Below are 14042 nucleotides of genomic sequence, written 5' to 3'. Positions count from 1 at the left end.
AACAGAAGCAAAATGGAAGCGAGGCAGTTTTATTCGAGGAGAGGGGAGTTGTAAACACGTCTTTAATCCAGTTCAACACCACCAAACAGTTTAGATCAAATCAAAGCATTTTCACACTGGTGTGGTGTGTGTTTCTGGGCAGGGGGGTGAACAATCAAAACGTATCTGTTAAATTCAATGACCCCTTATTTTCTCTCCCACACATTGCATTGCAGCCCCAACACCCAGCTCAAAGCGTCAATCCACATCGCTCCATGTACATAATCCACTTTGTAAACAACGCTTGACTAGAGAGTGTAACCACAGGATACCTTCTCCCATTGACCTATGGCATCCATTTGTGAGGCGCAGCCTGACAAGCGAAAACATGATGTTAAGCATTTACGTCATACATGTTTACAATACCATGCCGTTCAAGGTGTCTTCATCCATCCATCCATCCATCCATGAAGCAAAATAGGTCATGTAAACTTTAAACCAGTAATAAACCAAATATCAACGACAACGTCGGAAAACAAAAGTGACTTAAATGACACAAATATAAAATAAACTAGCACTAATACATACAGGAGGATATCAGTAGGTCATGAATGAAAGAGTGCTAGTCAGAAAACACGTCATCATATATTCACTTAAAACTGATAGTTACCAATAAAGGGAAGTTTATTAGTAACTATCAGTTTTTAAATCCTTAGAAACATACTTTAACTTGCACACAACATTGATCTGACTTTGGTTTGGGATCATTAGAACGCAATGTGTGACGTTTATTTTTCCCCGATAGAAAACATTCAACATGGGGAGAAGGCAGAACCGCAGAAGAGCAGGGCCGTTTTTGATACAGATGACAACTGAATATTCTCTTCAAGACAGAGAGCGTGCATCTACGCACAGGCCTGCTACGGGATTCCCTCAACTTCAAATACCATACCAACCTCCTGATCTCTGAACTAAAGCAATAAGTAGCCTTGAGACCAAACAAGGTGAGGCTGCTGCTAGGTTTTTGGGCCGAGTGCAGTGTTTTTTTCTAAGTCTGACTTGTGACTCGAGATTTGAAAGATAACGCGATTTGATGGCCCCCTGCCGACCAAACAAGACGTCTGGTAACACAGTCGCTCATGGCTCCTTCTCCGAAGCCAATCAGCTGAGACATTTGCGGTCAGTATCTTGGCAGGTTGGCTGTGCTGTGGTTACATCATAGACTGTAGCCACAGAGGTCTGGCTCCTCCCCGTAGCGCGAGAACAAGGTGGAGGACAGAGCCACCCTGGATTTTATAGTCGGACGCAGTTTTCTCATCGTTCCTGAGAAGGGGAAACCAGTTTAGTGTTTAAATAAACTGGAAGAGAGAGAGAGCGAGAGAGAGACACGCACACACACACACACACACACACACACACACACACACACACACACACACACACACACACAGACAGACAGACACACAATATCCTTATGGATATGTAGACGGTTGATTTTGAGCTCACATTTGTTTGCCGCTGTAGATTAACCTCTGCTGTTGGGGAGGTATACCTTCCTTCTCCTCTACTCTCTCTTTAATTCGCTCTACCTAGGAGCACACCAGTTAAGTCACGTTATATGTGTGTTATATGATGAATACATTATGGCACCACATCCAATGTTAAGCTTATACACGTATGAGTAGAAAATATAAATATAGGAGAAATCTTACTTTGTCTGTAGGCTCAATATCAATCTCAATCTCCTTGCCGGTCAGTGTCTGAGAAAAGGACAAATACATGTTGGCATTATCCTAATAATTGAGTACTACATTGTTTGGGTCCGATGTTTTAAGATGATTAAGTTGTGTAAAATATGTAATCGCTTGGCCTTACCTTCACTTTAATTAGCATGCTGACTGGTTTTGTTTATAAATCACACTAACACAATAGCGACGTGATAGCTGGTTTAAATGTGTATCGTTTATTTTCAATAATGCTATGTTCAGAAAGCGCAGTTCATATGTGGTCTAAGGATTGGTCAGTGGAGTTGGGGAGTTCTTTCCTGTGTTACTCAAATATTCTCCCCATCTACATAGCGTCCTACTAAACGTTCCGCATACTTTTATTTTTCTGATTTCGCGCTTGAAGCTTCCTGTTGTCCTAGAATTCCAAATATGACACATTTGAGCAATACCTATAGCTTTGGTGCAATTAAACATTCACATTTCCACCCGTTGGAAGGTAATTTGTAGCAGACTTTTAAGGCGTCTGTCCACTGGAAGGCAGAGTCGATTATTTTGTAGTTATTTTTTCTCCCTTGCAACGAAAGCATGTTCTAGAAAAACTACAAAAGAAGATTCCGGTCCGCCACCATGAAGGCTCCCCCTTAAAAAGTCCTGTAGCTAGGCTGAAGCGCTGATTTCAAAGGGAACAATTAATCCGCCCAATACCTAAAGTAAGTAATATGCTGGTGCTGGACACCTCCGAATATTATAGTAATGTCACATAGCGGTTTAATTTGACCTGCATTCCAGGTCCTGTATTATATCTGTTGTTGGTTGACATGGTTTGCTGTCTTTGTTAACTTCCATTGCGACCGCTCACGGAAGCTAATTCGTATGACATTCATTATTATGGGACCGTATGGACGGATTGAGTCAAAATGAAGGAATTATTTCGTAAAAGCTGTTTCGTTGGTCAGTGTTACAATTCTAGTTATTACATACGAGTTAAATGGTTATAACTTTCTTAATGTGTTATATGTGTGCACTTTGTAATGGTTACGTAAATTGTCAATGTTTGTTTTCTATAGGGGCCCTGAATGTGACCTGACCTGAAAGCCCTACCTTTTGTGTGTTTAAGTGTAGCACGCACATGATACACTTCTCTCCCACGGTTCTGGATGGATGATATTGGTTCACAAGTATTTCACATTTTCTCGTTATACTTAATCTGTCACCAGAATGCCTCGCATCGAAAATGACGTCAAGCTTGACTTCAAAGATGTCTTGCTTCGACCCAAGCGCAGCACTCTCAAGTCGCGGAGTGAGGTAATACTAATCCGGCAGTGTTTTATTTTTTGTTGAGTTTCAATGTGTACAAAACTACAATAACCTCCCTTGCCTGCCTTTTACCTTTCCAAGGTTGACCTCATACGGAGTTTCAGCTTCCGAAACTCCAAAGGCAGCTACAGAGGAATCCCTATCATTGCTGCCAACATGGATACCGTGGGGAACTTCGAGATGGCCCTGGCCTTGCACAAGGTGGCCTATAAAAAGCAATTCTGAGCAGCAATAGGACAAGATAACAATTATCTGAAGATTATTTATCTCTGCAGAAACAAGATTTGTAGGAGGGAATAAGTTTTTGAATTAAGGAGTCGGGGTTTGGATGTCAGGGTAAGCAACCTAAAGTTAGGGGGCTATGGTTATTAATTTATTATTAATATTGATAATCCGGAGCCACTAGGTGAAGAAATATTGTGGAATACTTTAAACCAATATATGAATATTCTGTAATTAAGTCTTGGTGACCAGCAAATTACCAAATTTAGTGTCCTCTGTCTCACTCTCTCAACCTCTCACTCTCTCTTCTCATCGTTCCTCTCTCTCTTAGTTCACTCTCTTCACCACGATCCATAAGCACTACTCTGTGGACGACTGGAAGGAGTTTGCCGCTAAGCATCCTGAATGCATTCAGGTACCTTGCTTATACAGTATATCTTTTAGAGAAAAGTGCTGTATGTTAGAAGCCCCCACCTCTCCTGGTCATTCTATATTAACCTTACCTTTCGGCACAGAACAAACAATGTCCCCCCGTCTTCATTTACACAACCATTGTGGGCTTACTGTGCAAAAATGTGTGTGTCTCTCTCTCTCTCTCTCTCTCCCCCTCACACACATTCAAAACCTGTGGAAATAGGATAATCCTTTGTCTTGTCTAAGCAACCGTTCAACTGTAAACCTCTAGGTTTCTTTGGTTGTTTTTTAATTGAGAAAACGTGTAAGCTGTCACAAACATGAGCGTTCAATAAAGTTGTGTTTTTTTAATTGAATAATGTCTCTGACTCTCCCTCCCTGCGCCTCTCTGTCAGAGCGTGGCCGTCAGTACGGGCAGCGGCGACGGCGACTTTGACAGGGTGTCGGCCATCTTGGCGGCGGTGCCCCAGTTGCATTTCATCTGCGTAGACGTGGCAAACGGCTACTCCGAGCACTTTGTCAACTTTGTGAAGGACGTCCGGCAGAAGTTCCCCACACACACCATCATGGTCAGCGGCCACCCAAACGTGTCTTTCGACAAAGGACAAATCATTCAAACTCAAACGGAAAACGACAGAGACGAGACGTGTTCGAGACATCAGATGGCGCTTCCTTGACACTGACGATATATAGGTGCACTGTGTGATAAGATAAGACTTGTGACTAAAGAAGTCCCTGAAGGGAGAATCTGCGGTTACATCAGCAAAAACAACCGGAGCAGATAAATAAGATCAATAATAAATAAATAAAGCTAGAAATGGCATGCATGTATGAAGTGCCAAACACCCTTTAACTCTTCTCCGACCTCTCCAGGCGGGGAACGTGGTGACGGGAGAGATGGTGGAGGAGTTGATCCTGGCCGGAGCTGACATCATCAAAGTAGGCATCGGACCAGGTGACCTCCGCATGTCATTCACGCTTCACCCAGAATAGGGAGTCGGATTGGAATGGCAACTTGTTTGGTTGACTGGGATATAAGAAGTAACACAAAAAGTAAATCTCCCTACAACAGCTGAGTCGCTTAGCGACTTATTTGCATTCAACTCCATGTTGGTGTCCTTATGTCCTAGTTTCTTCCAACTCCATCAACAATTTCAACACCTTTTGCTGAACACTTGAGGAAGGATGACGAATATTAATACGTTGTGTGTGTGTGTGCGTGCGTGTGTGTGTTTGTGCGTGCGTGTTGTGTTCCACTGTAGGTTCCGTGTGCACCACTCGCAAGAAGACGGGCGTGGGCTACCCGCAGCTGAGCGCGGTCCTGGAGTGTGCGGACGCAGCACACGGCCTCGGTGGACACATCATCTCGGTACGCCAGGAAGAACCCTCCTCCATGTCATTGTCATGAAGCAGATCGGCCTCTGGGAATCTCACCTTTTCTAACCACCTTTCATTTGTCCCTTTTCTCTTGCTGTACCTCTCGTGCAGGACGGGGGGTGCACCTGCCCAGGAGACGTCTCAAAGGCGTTCGGTGAGTTTTGTTTAAAGGCTGTTTCAAGGTGAATAAAAGGACATGGGTCGCGGTGCCGCGGTGGACGCCATCGCCCTTCAGAGGAGAGCCCTGAGAGTCTGGGATTGAACGTTGGGATTTCGTCCACCTTTCTTCTTTTAAGACGCACCCTTACATTGTGACTGTGAGGATTAGGGGGGTGAGGGCGCCGTTGCCTTGCGCTACCTCATCCTGTCTGTGTGTGTTTGCGTGTGTGGCAGGCGCGGGGGCAGACTTTGTGATGCTGGGGGGGATGCTGGCGGGCCACACGGAGAGCGGCGGCGAGGTCATCGAGAAGAACGGCAAGAAGTACAAGCTCTTCTACGGCATGAGCTCCGACACGGCCATGAAGAAGCATGCCGGGGGCGTGGCCGAGTACAGGTGAGCGGGGGGGCGTGGCCCAACATAGGTCAGATGGGGGTGGGGGGGGGGGGGGCAATACAGGTCAGAGTTGTGGGTAGATGAGCCCAGGTAAGAGGGGCCGTGGCCGAGTACAGCTGAGATGGGGCGTGGCCAAGTACAGGTGAGAGGGCGTGGCCCAATACACATCAGAGGGGTGTGTAGATGATTACAGGTGAGAGAGGGCGTGGCCCAATACACGTCAGAGGGGTGTGTAGATGAGTACAGGTGAGATGGGGCGTGGCCAAGTACAGGTGAGAGGGCGTGGCCCAATGCACATCAGAGGGGTGTGTAGATGATTACAGGTGAGATGGGGCGTGGCCAAGTACAGGTGAGAGGGCGGGGTGCGTAGATGAGTACAGGTGAGAGAGGGCGTGGCCGAGTCAAATGAGGGTGGCCGTAGTGAAATCCAGGTCAGCGGGAGGCTGTTGGATTCCACCTGGACTCACGACTTCTAATCCCTCTATCCTGTTGCACCCCCTATGTCCTCCCCTCCCCCCCAGAGCGTCTGAGGGGAAGACGGTGGAGGTTCCCTTCAAGGGCCCGGTGGAGGCCACGGTGCGGGACGTCCTGGGGGGCGTGCGCTCCTCGTGCACGTACGTGGGTGCCGGGAAGCTGAAGGAGCTGAGCCGCCGCACCACCTTCATCAGGGTCACCCAGCAGCTCAACACCGTCTTCGGCAATGACAGCTAGGGAGCCCTACCCCCCCCACCCACCTTGCAATCTAGTCCCATCCCCCCCCGTCTCAAACTGTCCAAACAGAAGGCCCATCCAGAGTGACGTCACACTACCTCTGATGTCTTTGTTGGAGCGTCTGCTCTTCTATTCCATGGATCGAAGAGGTGTTTCAGTGCCACGGTATCATTCCATGCATGCAGCGCTGTCCTGAGTGTTTCATCATTCCCAAGGGTTTGTGTCCAAAAAAAGAAGGAAACTGCTACACATTCCACTGCTAATACAGCGACCTTCCATCAAAAGGACATTGATGCACATGGAGAACTACTCAGTGTTGATGTTACAGGTATGATTCATTAATGACCAAAGTTACACAAGCAAGCGCATAAATTAATGAAATGTGAATGACAAGTTTTATCTTTTAAGGATTTAGGGCTTTCCACTTTTAGGAATGGCACTAGTGATTTTTTGGTCTGCAAATATTGAAATTGAAACATACATTACATTACTTTTATTTAATTTTCACAATTCATATTACAGTTTATCTTAATGATATAACTTTTAGCTCCATTTGAGTCTATAAAAGACCACAACGATTGACAGATTCAAAATAGCTTGGGATAAAAATCCCACCTTAACGGTTGCCGATATATCTGGCCAAAGTTCAATAATTACATTTTCGTAAGCAAATATGTGAGTAAAATTTGAAAGCCTACATGAATTTCAATTGGATGCCAGAAGAGGTCAGGATTTCAATAATTTTGTGTTAAACGACGGAAATGGCCCAGCAGGTAGTGTGGGTAAAGCCGGGATAAAAAAAAAAAATGCTTCATTGATGTAGTCCATGTAAGATTTCAACCATATTTTTGACCAACCAATAAATGCAAATATTGATATTACAATCTCTTCACTTTTTCTGCTCCCTGTAGACCTCTCAAGGCTATATTTTTCATTTGTTTGTCTACTAGCTACTGCTGTTGCTACTTTTACACACATTTTAGCATATCATATAAACAGCAGGTTTTGAATTTTAAACGTTAATTTATGTATGCGAAAAAAAAAATATATATATATATATATATATATCAGTTGTCTTTTTACCAAGGACCTACTGTTTAATTCCATAGGAAAGCCAATGCTCTTGATAAACCATATATTGACCACAACTACCATTGTCTAGACGAGAACATATTGCTCTTGCTCGTATATATTAGCTATAGCTTCCAATGCTCGGGAACCGCCCTATCAGTGCACTACGTCCATAAAATGAGTCCACATTTTCTGCTATTGTATACTTATCAAGCGGAGATCAAATTTACTGAGACAGTGGGTACAGGCAACTTTGCTGAACCCTCTTTACATTTTTAAATAATAATTATAATCACATGTTATCAAAAAGTTAATATTTCAATAAAATGTGAAACCTAAATATAAATCAACGCCACACTTGTATACTCTTGCCTGATAACCTTTGCCATAAAAAGTACTTTCAACAATAATTAACATAACTACTCTACCCTTGCGTTTCATATGTAGAAAAAGATAAACTGAAAGTTACCCGTTCATTTGGAACCTTGTGCGCGCGTGCGCGTGTTGCAATTTGGAAACAGCGACCTTTGGTGCATATGTTGTGCTCTGTGGCCATCAACGTGTGATGTGACAACTTCTACAAGAGTTCACAAAGTAGGCTTGTCACATTGAATGAGTGGTTAGGGTAACGAATGTTTTGTTGGCCCTGAAGTTGGCGTAGGCCTACGCTATGTCTCTGCCAGGGTTGTTCCGGACCACTATCGAAGCATAACGTTGGTGTCTGCAGAGCAAGGCTTCTCTGCAGTTTAACAAATGGGTTTAAGCCAGACCTACTGTTTCTCACATCAATGGAAACGACGAGTCTCCGTTGGTAATGAGGGCTGCTGCAGGTGAAAAAGGATAACGAGAAATCATGAGGGTTCCAGCACACTTCGACAGTTTTAGGTCTGACCACTACTGAGATTAGAGGCGAGGGGATTCCCATGACTCCAAATTGCTTGTCCAGGGGATTCTTCTTCAGGTAGCTCAGTAGGTCGTCTTTGATACACAGCGCGTACACAAATCCTTGATCAATCATAGATGCATGTTCGCAGAAGCCTATGGTCCAATCGTAGTTCTCCGACACGGCAATCTTCCATCTGTGGAGGGGGCTCTCCGAGTTGTTGTCTTTAATCATCAGAGTACACTGATTGATCGTCCCAGACTGCTGGGCCTGGCTGTAAAAGGCTTTCCTGAGGTCCGCAGAGAGCGACATCCCAGGTCCCAATGTGAGCGGGTCAAAGGTAGCGTTGGCGTTCCCCGGTGACTCTCCTTGGTTTTCGGGGTCAACAAACATCATCACTGTTGCGCATAACTTGGTCGCTTGATCCATCATCTCTGCCCCCACTTCTTGCAACTCTTGGGATAACTTGTCACGCTCCTGCCCCGTCTCAATTCCCTTCCTCAGATCAACCGCTTTGGCCCTTTCCATGTCCTGTTGCACTTGGGAATAGAGCTGAAGGAAACGGAAGGTGTCCTTCTCACCCTTGGCCGCCTGTATGCTTCTCACGCCGGTCGTGATGCAGGCAATGCGGGCAGAGACCGAGCTCTGTACGCGGTTCAGGGTCATGTCACGCAGTTTGGAAGCGGCATCGATAAGGCGCAAGCTGGAACGGCTCACGTCTTCCCTTTTACTCTGTTCCCATTTCCCCAGATCCTCGCTCTCTTTTTGCCTCGCGGCCACATCCCGATCCCCCTCCGCGATAATTCCCACCAGCTCCGCATGCGCCTTCGGAAGGGTCTTCATGTTGTGGAGGCGATGCTGGTCTTCGATGGCGCATGACACGCACACACTCGTCAGGTCGTCCAGGCAGTAGTACTCGAGGAGCTTTCCGTGTTGGGGGCACTTCGTCCCACCCATGCCCTCCGCCCCAGGAGCCATGGGTTCGGTCAGAGGGTGAGCGAGAAGGAGAACCGGTGTGGTCAGGTGCGGCTGGAGGTGCTGAACACACATGGATATCTCGCACTTCATGCACGTCTTCGCCGCGGCCCTCCGGTCCTCCTCCGCGCACATATCACAGAAGATGGTTGGCTGCTTCCTGTCCCCAGCCTTGTCGTTTTTGTTGGTGCTGCTTTTAGACATGTCTTCGAATTAGTTAAATCTTATTAAATGTAGACCTGAACGTGGTGAAATAAATTCCGTGGGTTTCCTGTTCTGAATAGAAAAAAACCCGACTCCTTGCTGGACCACACCTAGCTTATGTAATAGCTCTATGCGAGAGGCGTTTGCAAACACGTTTACTTTCATCCTTCAGTAAACGAAACTTAGATTCGTCGTCAACTGAAATTTAAATGTTCCAGGCAGATTTCAGCCAATAAGGCCTTAGCCACTAGAGGGCGCTTTCCCCCCGATGTTAAATGATCCACTGCCGCACCGGTAGTTGCATACCCTCTTTCACAACCACACTCGATGTTTTTTAAGTCCCAGTTATACAGTGGGGTTCTCCCAAACTTAAAAGTGAAAATCCTAACGAAGTGGTGAAATCTCGGATGTTCACCTCCACGTTGAGTGAGTTCAGCCACCTGCCTGCTGCTGCCATTGCTTAACAAACTGAGCCATCGCTGAACAAAAGCATCAATAACATCACTATGGTGAGTCTGATGCGTGTTGGATTGCAAAAAAAAAAAAAAAAAGTGAGCTGTGTTACAAGATTTCTAACAAGCGTGCTCTCGGTTTTTTCCCGACTAGCTTAATTTGCTGTAGCCTGTGTTTCTGTTATCTCCGTTCAATGCAGACGTCATGTGTGTTTGGCCTGCAGAATAGAGCTGAACTTCCACCCAAAGACATACGATACAGTGTGTGCGCCCTGATATGAGTAGGGCTAATGTAGGCCAACTAAAAACGATAAGTCATCCTAAATACCTACTGACCTCGGCAGTATCGGAAGGCCTTTAGTTCGGTGATTCTACTTGTGTTTTGTTGTTTAAGCTCTTCTTGTAAGCCTATTTACTATTGTAGCCTGTGCAGCACTTGAAGTTTTCCTTCATGAAAAGTGTTTTATAAATAATGTATTATTAATAATATGCCGTTTTAAAATTACCAACTTGGTAGCCCAATATGCCCCACTTTAATAATAACCTGCAAAATACGTTTAGCTGTTGACAATGCCATGAATGGTTTTGTTGTTGTGGCCTCTCATATTTCACATATTTAATTTCTCACTCACGGATAATTCCGAATTTGTGACTGAGGGGATTTAAATTGCACATATGAATGTTGAGTATGATAAGTTATGATAAGTATGACGATATCAGTCAAGTGGATTTTTGTTGGTCGTTACAGGTTTTCGAGGAGGAACCCACGTCTGTCAGCCCTGCGGACACCGAGGGATTTACTTTACAAAATAAGAGCCCCCTCTCATGTCCCCCGTGCCCTCCAGTCCCCCTCTCCCCAAGCAGGGTGGCTACGCCCGCCGGCTCCCCCCTGGCTCCCCTCACCCAGGCCCAAGCTTTCAGCCTCAACAAAAACAGCACCCTATGCCTCCCTGTGTTCTCCGCCGACAACAAGCTGGTGTGGGTCCGCTCCGAATCCATCGCCCAGGAAGTGGCCCACGCGGCCGACGCCCTGCACGGCGCCTTCGGCGTGTTCCCTTACCCGAAGCGGGAGGAGGTGGCGAAGCTGGCGCGGCGCTGCTCCCTGCACGTGGACCACGTGCGCGTGTGGTTCATGTTCCAGCGCCTCCACTACGGCATCAGCTGGGACCACGCCGACATCCACGAGGTCCGCAGGAGGCTGCTGGCCCCGGGGCGCCGGAGCCCGGCCAGGGCGGCGCGGGCGGCGAGGGGAGGTGTTTTGGAGGAGGCCGGCGGGAGAGGGGGCAGCGGGGGGTCTGGTTCCTGGGTGAAGATGGGAGCGAGAGGCGTGGCCACAGAAGAGGGAGAGGAGGGCCGAGGGGGAGGGTCAGGGGAGACGGGCGCAGGGTTGGAGGTTGGAGGCGAGGAGGAGGAGGAGGGGGGGGAGGAGGAGCAAGGGCAGGAGGGGAGGGTGGAGGCCCCCGGCCGGCCCCGTAAAAGAAAGCTGGGGGAGGAGAAAGAAAAGGGCGAAACGGCAAAGAAGAGAACGAGGGCGGGAAAGGTGGACAAAAGGAGTGCCAGGGACAAAGGGGACAGGGCACGGGTCAGGCGGGGGGCACCGTCGACGGAGGAGGAGCGCCCCCCAAAGAGGAAGGACGGGGAGCCCGGACGCGTCGAAGGAGGAACGGCGCTGCTCGCAAACCGGGGGCCCGTCCCCGAGAGCGCGGCGTCCCCGACGCCCCCTCCTGGGTCGTCTGTACGGGGTCGTCCGTACAGACGACCCCGTACAGACGACCTGCCGCCCAACGTTAAGGTAAGCGAGGGCCCGCCGGCCAGCAAGGGCCACACGGGGCCATCGCCGGGGGCCGGGGAGAACCGAGCGGGTCGGGAAGCCGACTCGGCGGCAACCGCGAGCGGAGACGACGATGGCGTGGACGGCGTCGCCCCCGGCGATGGCCCCGCCCACGGTAACACGTCAGCCCTCGGCGACCTGGGCAGGTCGAAGGCCAAGGCCAGGCCGCCGGCCGCCAAGCCCCAGACCGAGGACCAGCGGCAGCAGCTGCAGCAGCTGCGCGGCGCCTTCCTGGCCTGCCAGTACCCCAACCCCAGCGACTACGAGCGGCTGTCGGAGTGGACGGGCCGGCAGCGCAGCCAACTGACCCAGTGGTTTGCCGACAGGCGCTACGACGTGAAGAACTCCAAGCCCCGCTGGATCACCCCCCAGGAGCAGCAGCAGGTCCTGGCTCGCATGCGGCAGAGGCAGAGGATGAAGCACCTGAGCGGGACGGAGGCCGGGGCCGGCCGAGAGGCAGCCAGCGACCCGGGGGCCAGGACCTGGAGGCTGAAGCTGGAGGAGCGGTCGGCCATCCCCATCCCCACTGCCCCCACCGCCCCCACCAGCCCCCGCTCACTGAGGCCGAGGAGGAGTACGGGGCCGCCGTGGGGAGACCTGCCGGAGGTAGGCTCAGGACGGTCGTGGTAAGACATGGGTGTCTTTAGCTCGTCTGGACCTGGGACTTTTGTTTTGTTCCGTTTCGAAAATTGTTACCATTGTAACTAACTGTAACAAGGCCTTTAGTTTATTTTGACCGGGGACTTTTGTTGTGTTGAAGTCCTAAAATTCTTAGCAATGGTCAATGATAAGAAAATATCAATGCATAACTGTTGCTTTGGTTTGTTATGCCCATGTTTTGTTCATATATATGTATATATGGGTTTTGTCCTTGTGCTGATTTAATTTAACGAATGATGTTGATGTTTAACCAAGTTATCACTAAAAAGCCTCTGCTATAGATGTTAAGAGTGTAAAGGGGGTATTTTATGTTTAACTTTATGTGTAAAGCAGGATTTTCCTTTCAGATTTTAATAAATAATTGGTTCTCTTATTCTTCAAACATTTGCCCTTTTTATTTTACACCACAGATGAGAAAACATCACTCATAATTCCTAATATACAGAATAACAGAAATGAAATGAGACTTGAATACCAGTCTTCTGTTAGGAAGTTATATTCTGTTAGAAATTAACTTGACTTCCCAAACATAAAAAACATTAGATTTTCGATTTTCAGTGAAATGGTCGTCATGAAGACATTTTTCAGAAAGATGCAACAGGCTTTGGAAGTCAAAGAGCATACTACATACTATAACTGTAAAGCTATACTGAATACCCAACAAACCAATTATAGTCCAATTCCTAGCAAGATGATGAGCCAACCAACAACAACAAGTGTAGCTCGTTAAGATAATTATGGACCTGGACGCATGCCATGGCCTCTAATCACTGTCATGATTAGATAAACATGTGTTTGCCCCTTCTCCGAGCAAGGGCTCGGTCACTGTTGAACCAACGTACCTTCTCCTACAATTTAAGGCTTCAAGGTTCATTCACAAAAAACCTCCCGCTTAGCTATGCTCAGTTCCAGTTGGCTGTATATTCGCCCTCCCTCTGGGGCTGCCAGAGCTCCGCCCCTTCGATGATGCGGCGGATCATGGAGGCCGAGGTGATGAGCAGATGTCCGGCGGCCTGCAGCAGAGTGGAGGCGACCCTCAGAGCTTCCCTGCGGTGTGGGGGGGAATGGCGAACACAAATCAGCTGAGGAATGTAATGGTACATCAGCCCATATGCATTTGCACTTATAGCCACTGCCAGTCGTTTTTGCCCGCTTTAGGAGATCATCTCCCCATCCGATGCTCAGTACCTGAGGATTTTCTTGGGCCCCAGGCACTGAAAGTCAGCACCGATGGAGTACAGGCCCCGGTAGGTGGCATTGATGCTCAGAGATCCAAAGACGTCCTTGGGGTGTATCCTGTACAGGTCAAAGGTGACGCGGGCAATGTCTTTTCCGTTGCGTGGCTTTTTGTTGCTGCCTTGGTATTGACTGACGACTGCACCCTGAGGGTCCAGAGTCCACAAAGAGAAGGTTTAGGTAGGTCAGTAATTTCTATCTCATTGCATCAAATTCAAGAACACCTTTTTCGACAATTACTTTTAAATAAGTGGTCGTTTCATGGTGGTCCACCTTTATGGTGACACTAAACCAAGGTAATCGCAGCATCGCTGATCACAATCCACCAGGCCATAGGGTGTACAACACACACTACATTTTATCACCCGATTATTTTGTTGGTTTGTATAAAGAGGTACAGAGTGACCATTTGCTTATCTGGTCTTCTGAT

The 14042-nt window shown here is 47.9% G+C and overlaps 3 protein-coding genes across 5 annotated transcripts in view; 1 reads left to right on the top strand and 2 right to left on the bottom strand.

The window, feature by feature from the left end:
* The first annotated feature begins 2325 nt into the window (after positions 1-2325).
* Positions 2326-7329, top strand: gmpr2 (guanosine monophosphate reductase 2). 3 transcript variants are annotated; one of them, XM_079757711.1, is made up of 10 exons: positions 2326-2416; positions 2924-3011; positions 3105-3224; positions 3577-3660; positions 4055-4228; positions 4533-4614; positions 4922-5028; positions 5148-5190; positions 5430-5589; positions 6111-7329. In XM_079757711.1, exons 2-10 carry the CDS (start codon positions 2925-2927, stop codon positions 6298-6300), a joined length of 1047 nt encoding a protein of 348 aa, XP_079613837.1. In that variant the 5' UTR covers positions 2326-2416; position 2924; the 3' UTR covers positions 6301-7329. The 3 variants fall into 3 exon arrangements, with proteins under 3 accessions (XP_079613837.1, XP_079613838.1, XP_079613839.1); XM_079757712.1 differs by having other exon boundaries at positions 2357-2416; positions 2774-3011; XM_079757713.1 differs by lacking the exon at positions 2326-2416 and adding an exon at positions 2455-2657 and having other exon boundaries at positions 2774-3011.
* A 188-nt stretch (positions 7330-7517) lies between these two features.
* Positions 7518-9585, bottom strand: LOC307090906 (zinc finger protein RFP). Its single transcript, XM_079757710.1, has one exon. The coding sequence runs from the start codon at positions 9431-9433 to the stop codon at positions 7949-7951; it is 1485 nt and encodes a 494-aa protein (XP_079613836.1). The 5' UTR covers positions 9434-9585; the 3' UTR covers positions 7518-7948.
* Positions 9586-13278: 3693 nt separating this feature from the next.
* The window catches only part of cideb (cell death inducing DFFA like effector b), a gene marked incomplete at both ends in the record, with an annotated part of 2423 nt that continues 1659 nt past the window's right edge, over positions 13279-14042 (bottom strand). Inside the window, 2 exons of the mRNA XM_079758260.1 lie at positions 13279-13423; positions 13565-13758. Of these exons, the coding sequence (XP_079614386.1) occupies positions 13279-13423; positions 13565-13758 (339 nt within the window). The remainder of the gene's footprint in view (positions 13424-13564; positions 13759-14042) is intronic.

Source organism: Pollachius pollachius (genome assembly GCF_949987615.1).
Source record: "Pollachius pollachius genome assembly, chromosome: 20".
In the NCBI taxonomy this organism is placed as follows: domain Eukaryota; kingdom Metazoa; phylum Chordata; class Actinopteri; order Gadiformes; family Gadidae; genus Pollachius; species Pollachius pollachius.
This window is presented reverse-complemented; position numbering and strand designations above follow the sequence as displayed.

Excerpts from the sequence above, each read along its gene's own strand:
- gmpr2 (XM_079757711.1), top strand. The coding sequence starts at position 2,925 with ATGCCTCGCATCGAAAATGACGTCAAGCTTGACTTCAAAGATGTCTTG. Across the intron at positions 5,191-5,429 it reads AGACGTCTCAAAGGCGTTCG|GCGCGGGGGCAGACTTTGTG; the intron begins GTGAGTTTTGTT and ends CGTGTGTGGCAG. Across the intron at positions 5,590-6,110 it reads GGGGGCGTGGCCGAGTACAG|AGCGTCTGAGGGGAAGACGG; the intron begins GTGAGCGGGGGG and ends CCTCCCCCCCAG.
- LOC307090906 (XM_079757710.1), bottom strand. The coding sequence starts at position 9,433 with ATGTCTAAAAGCAGCACCAACAAAAACGACAAGGCTGGGGACAGGAAG.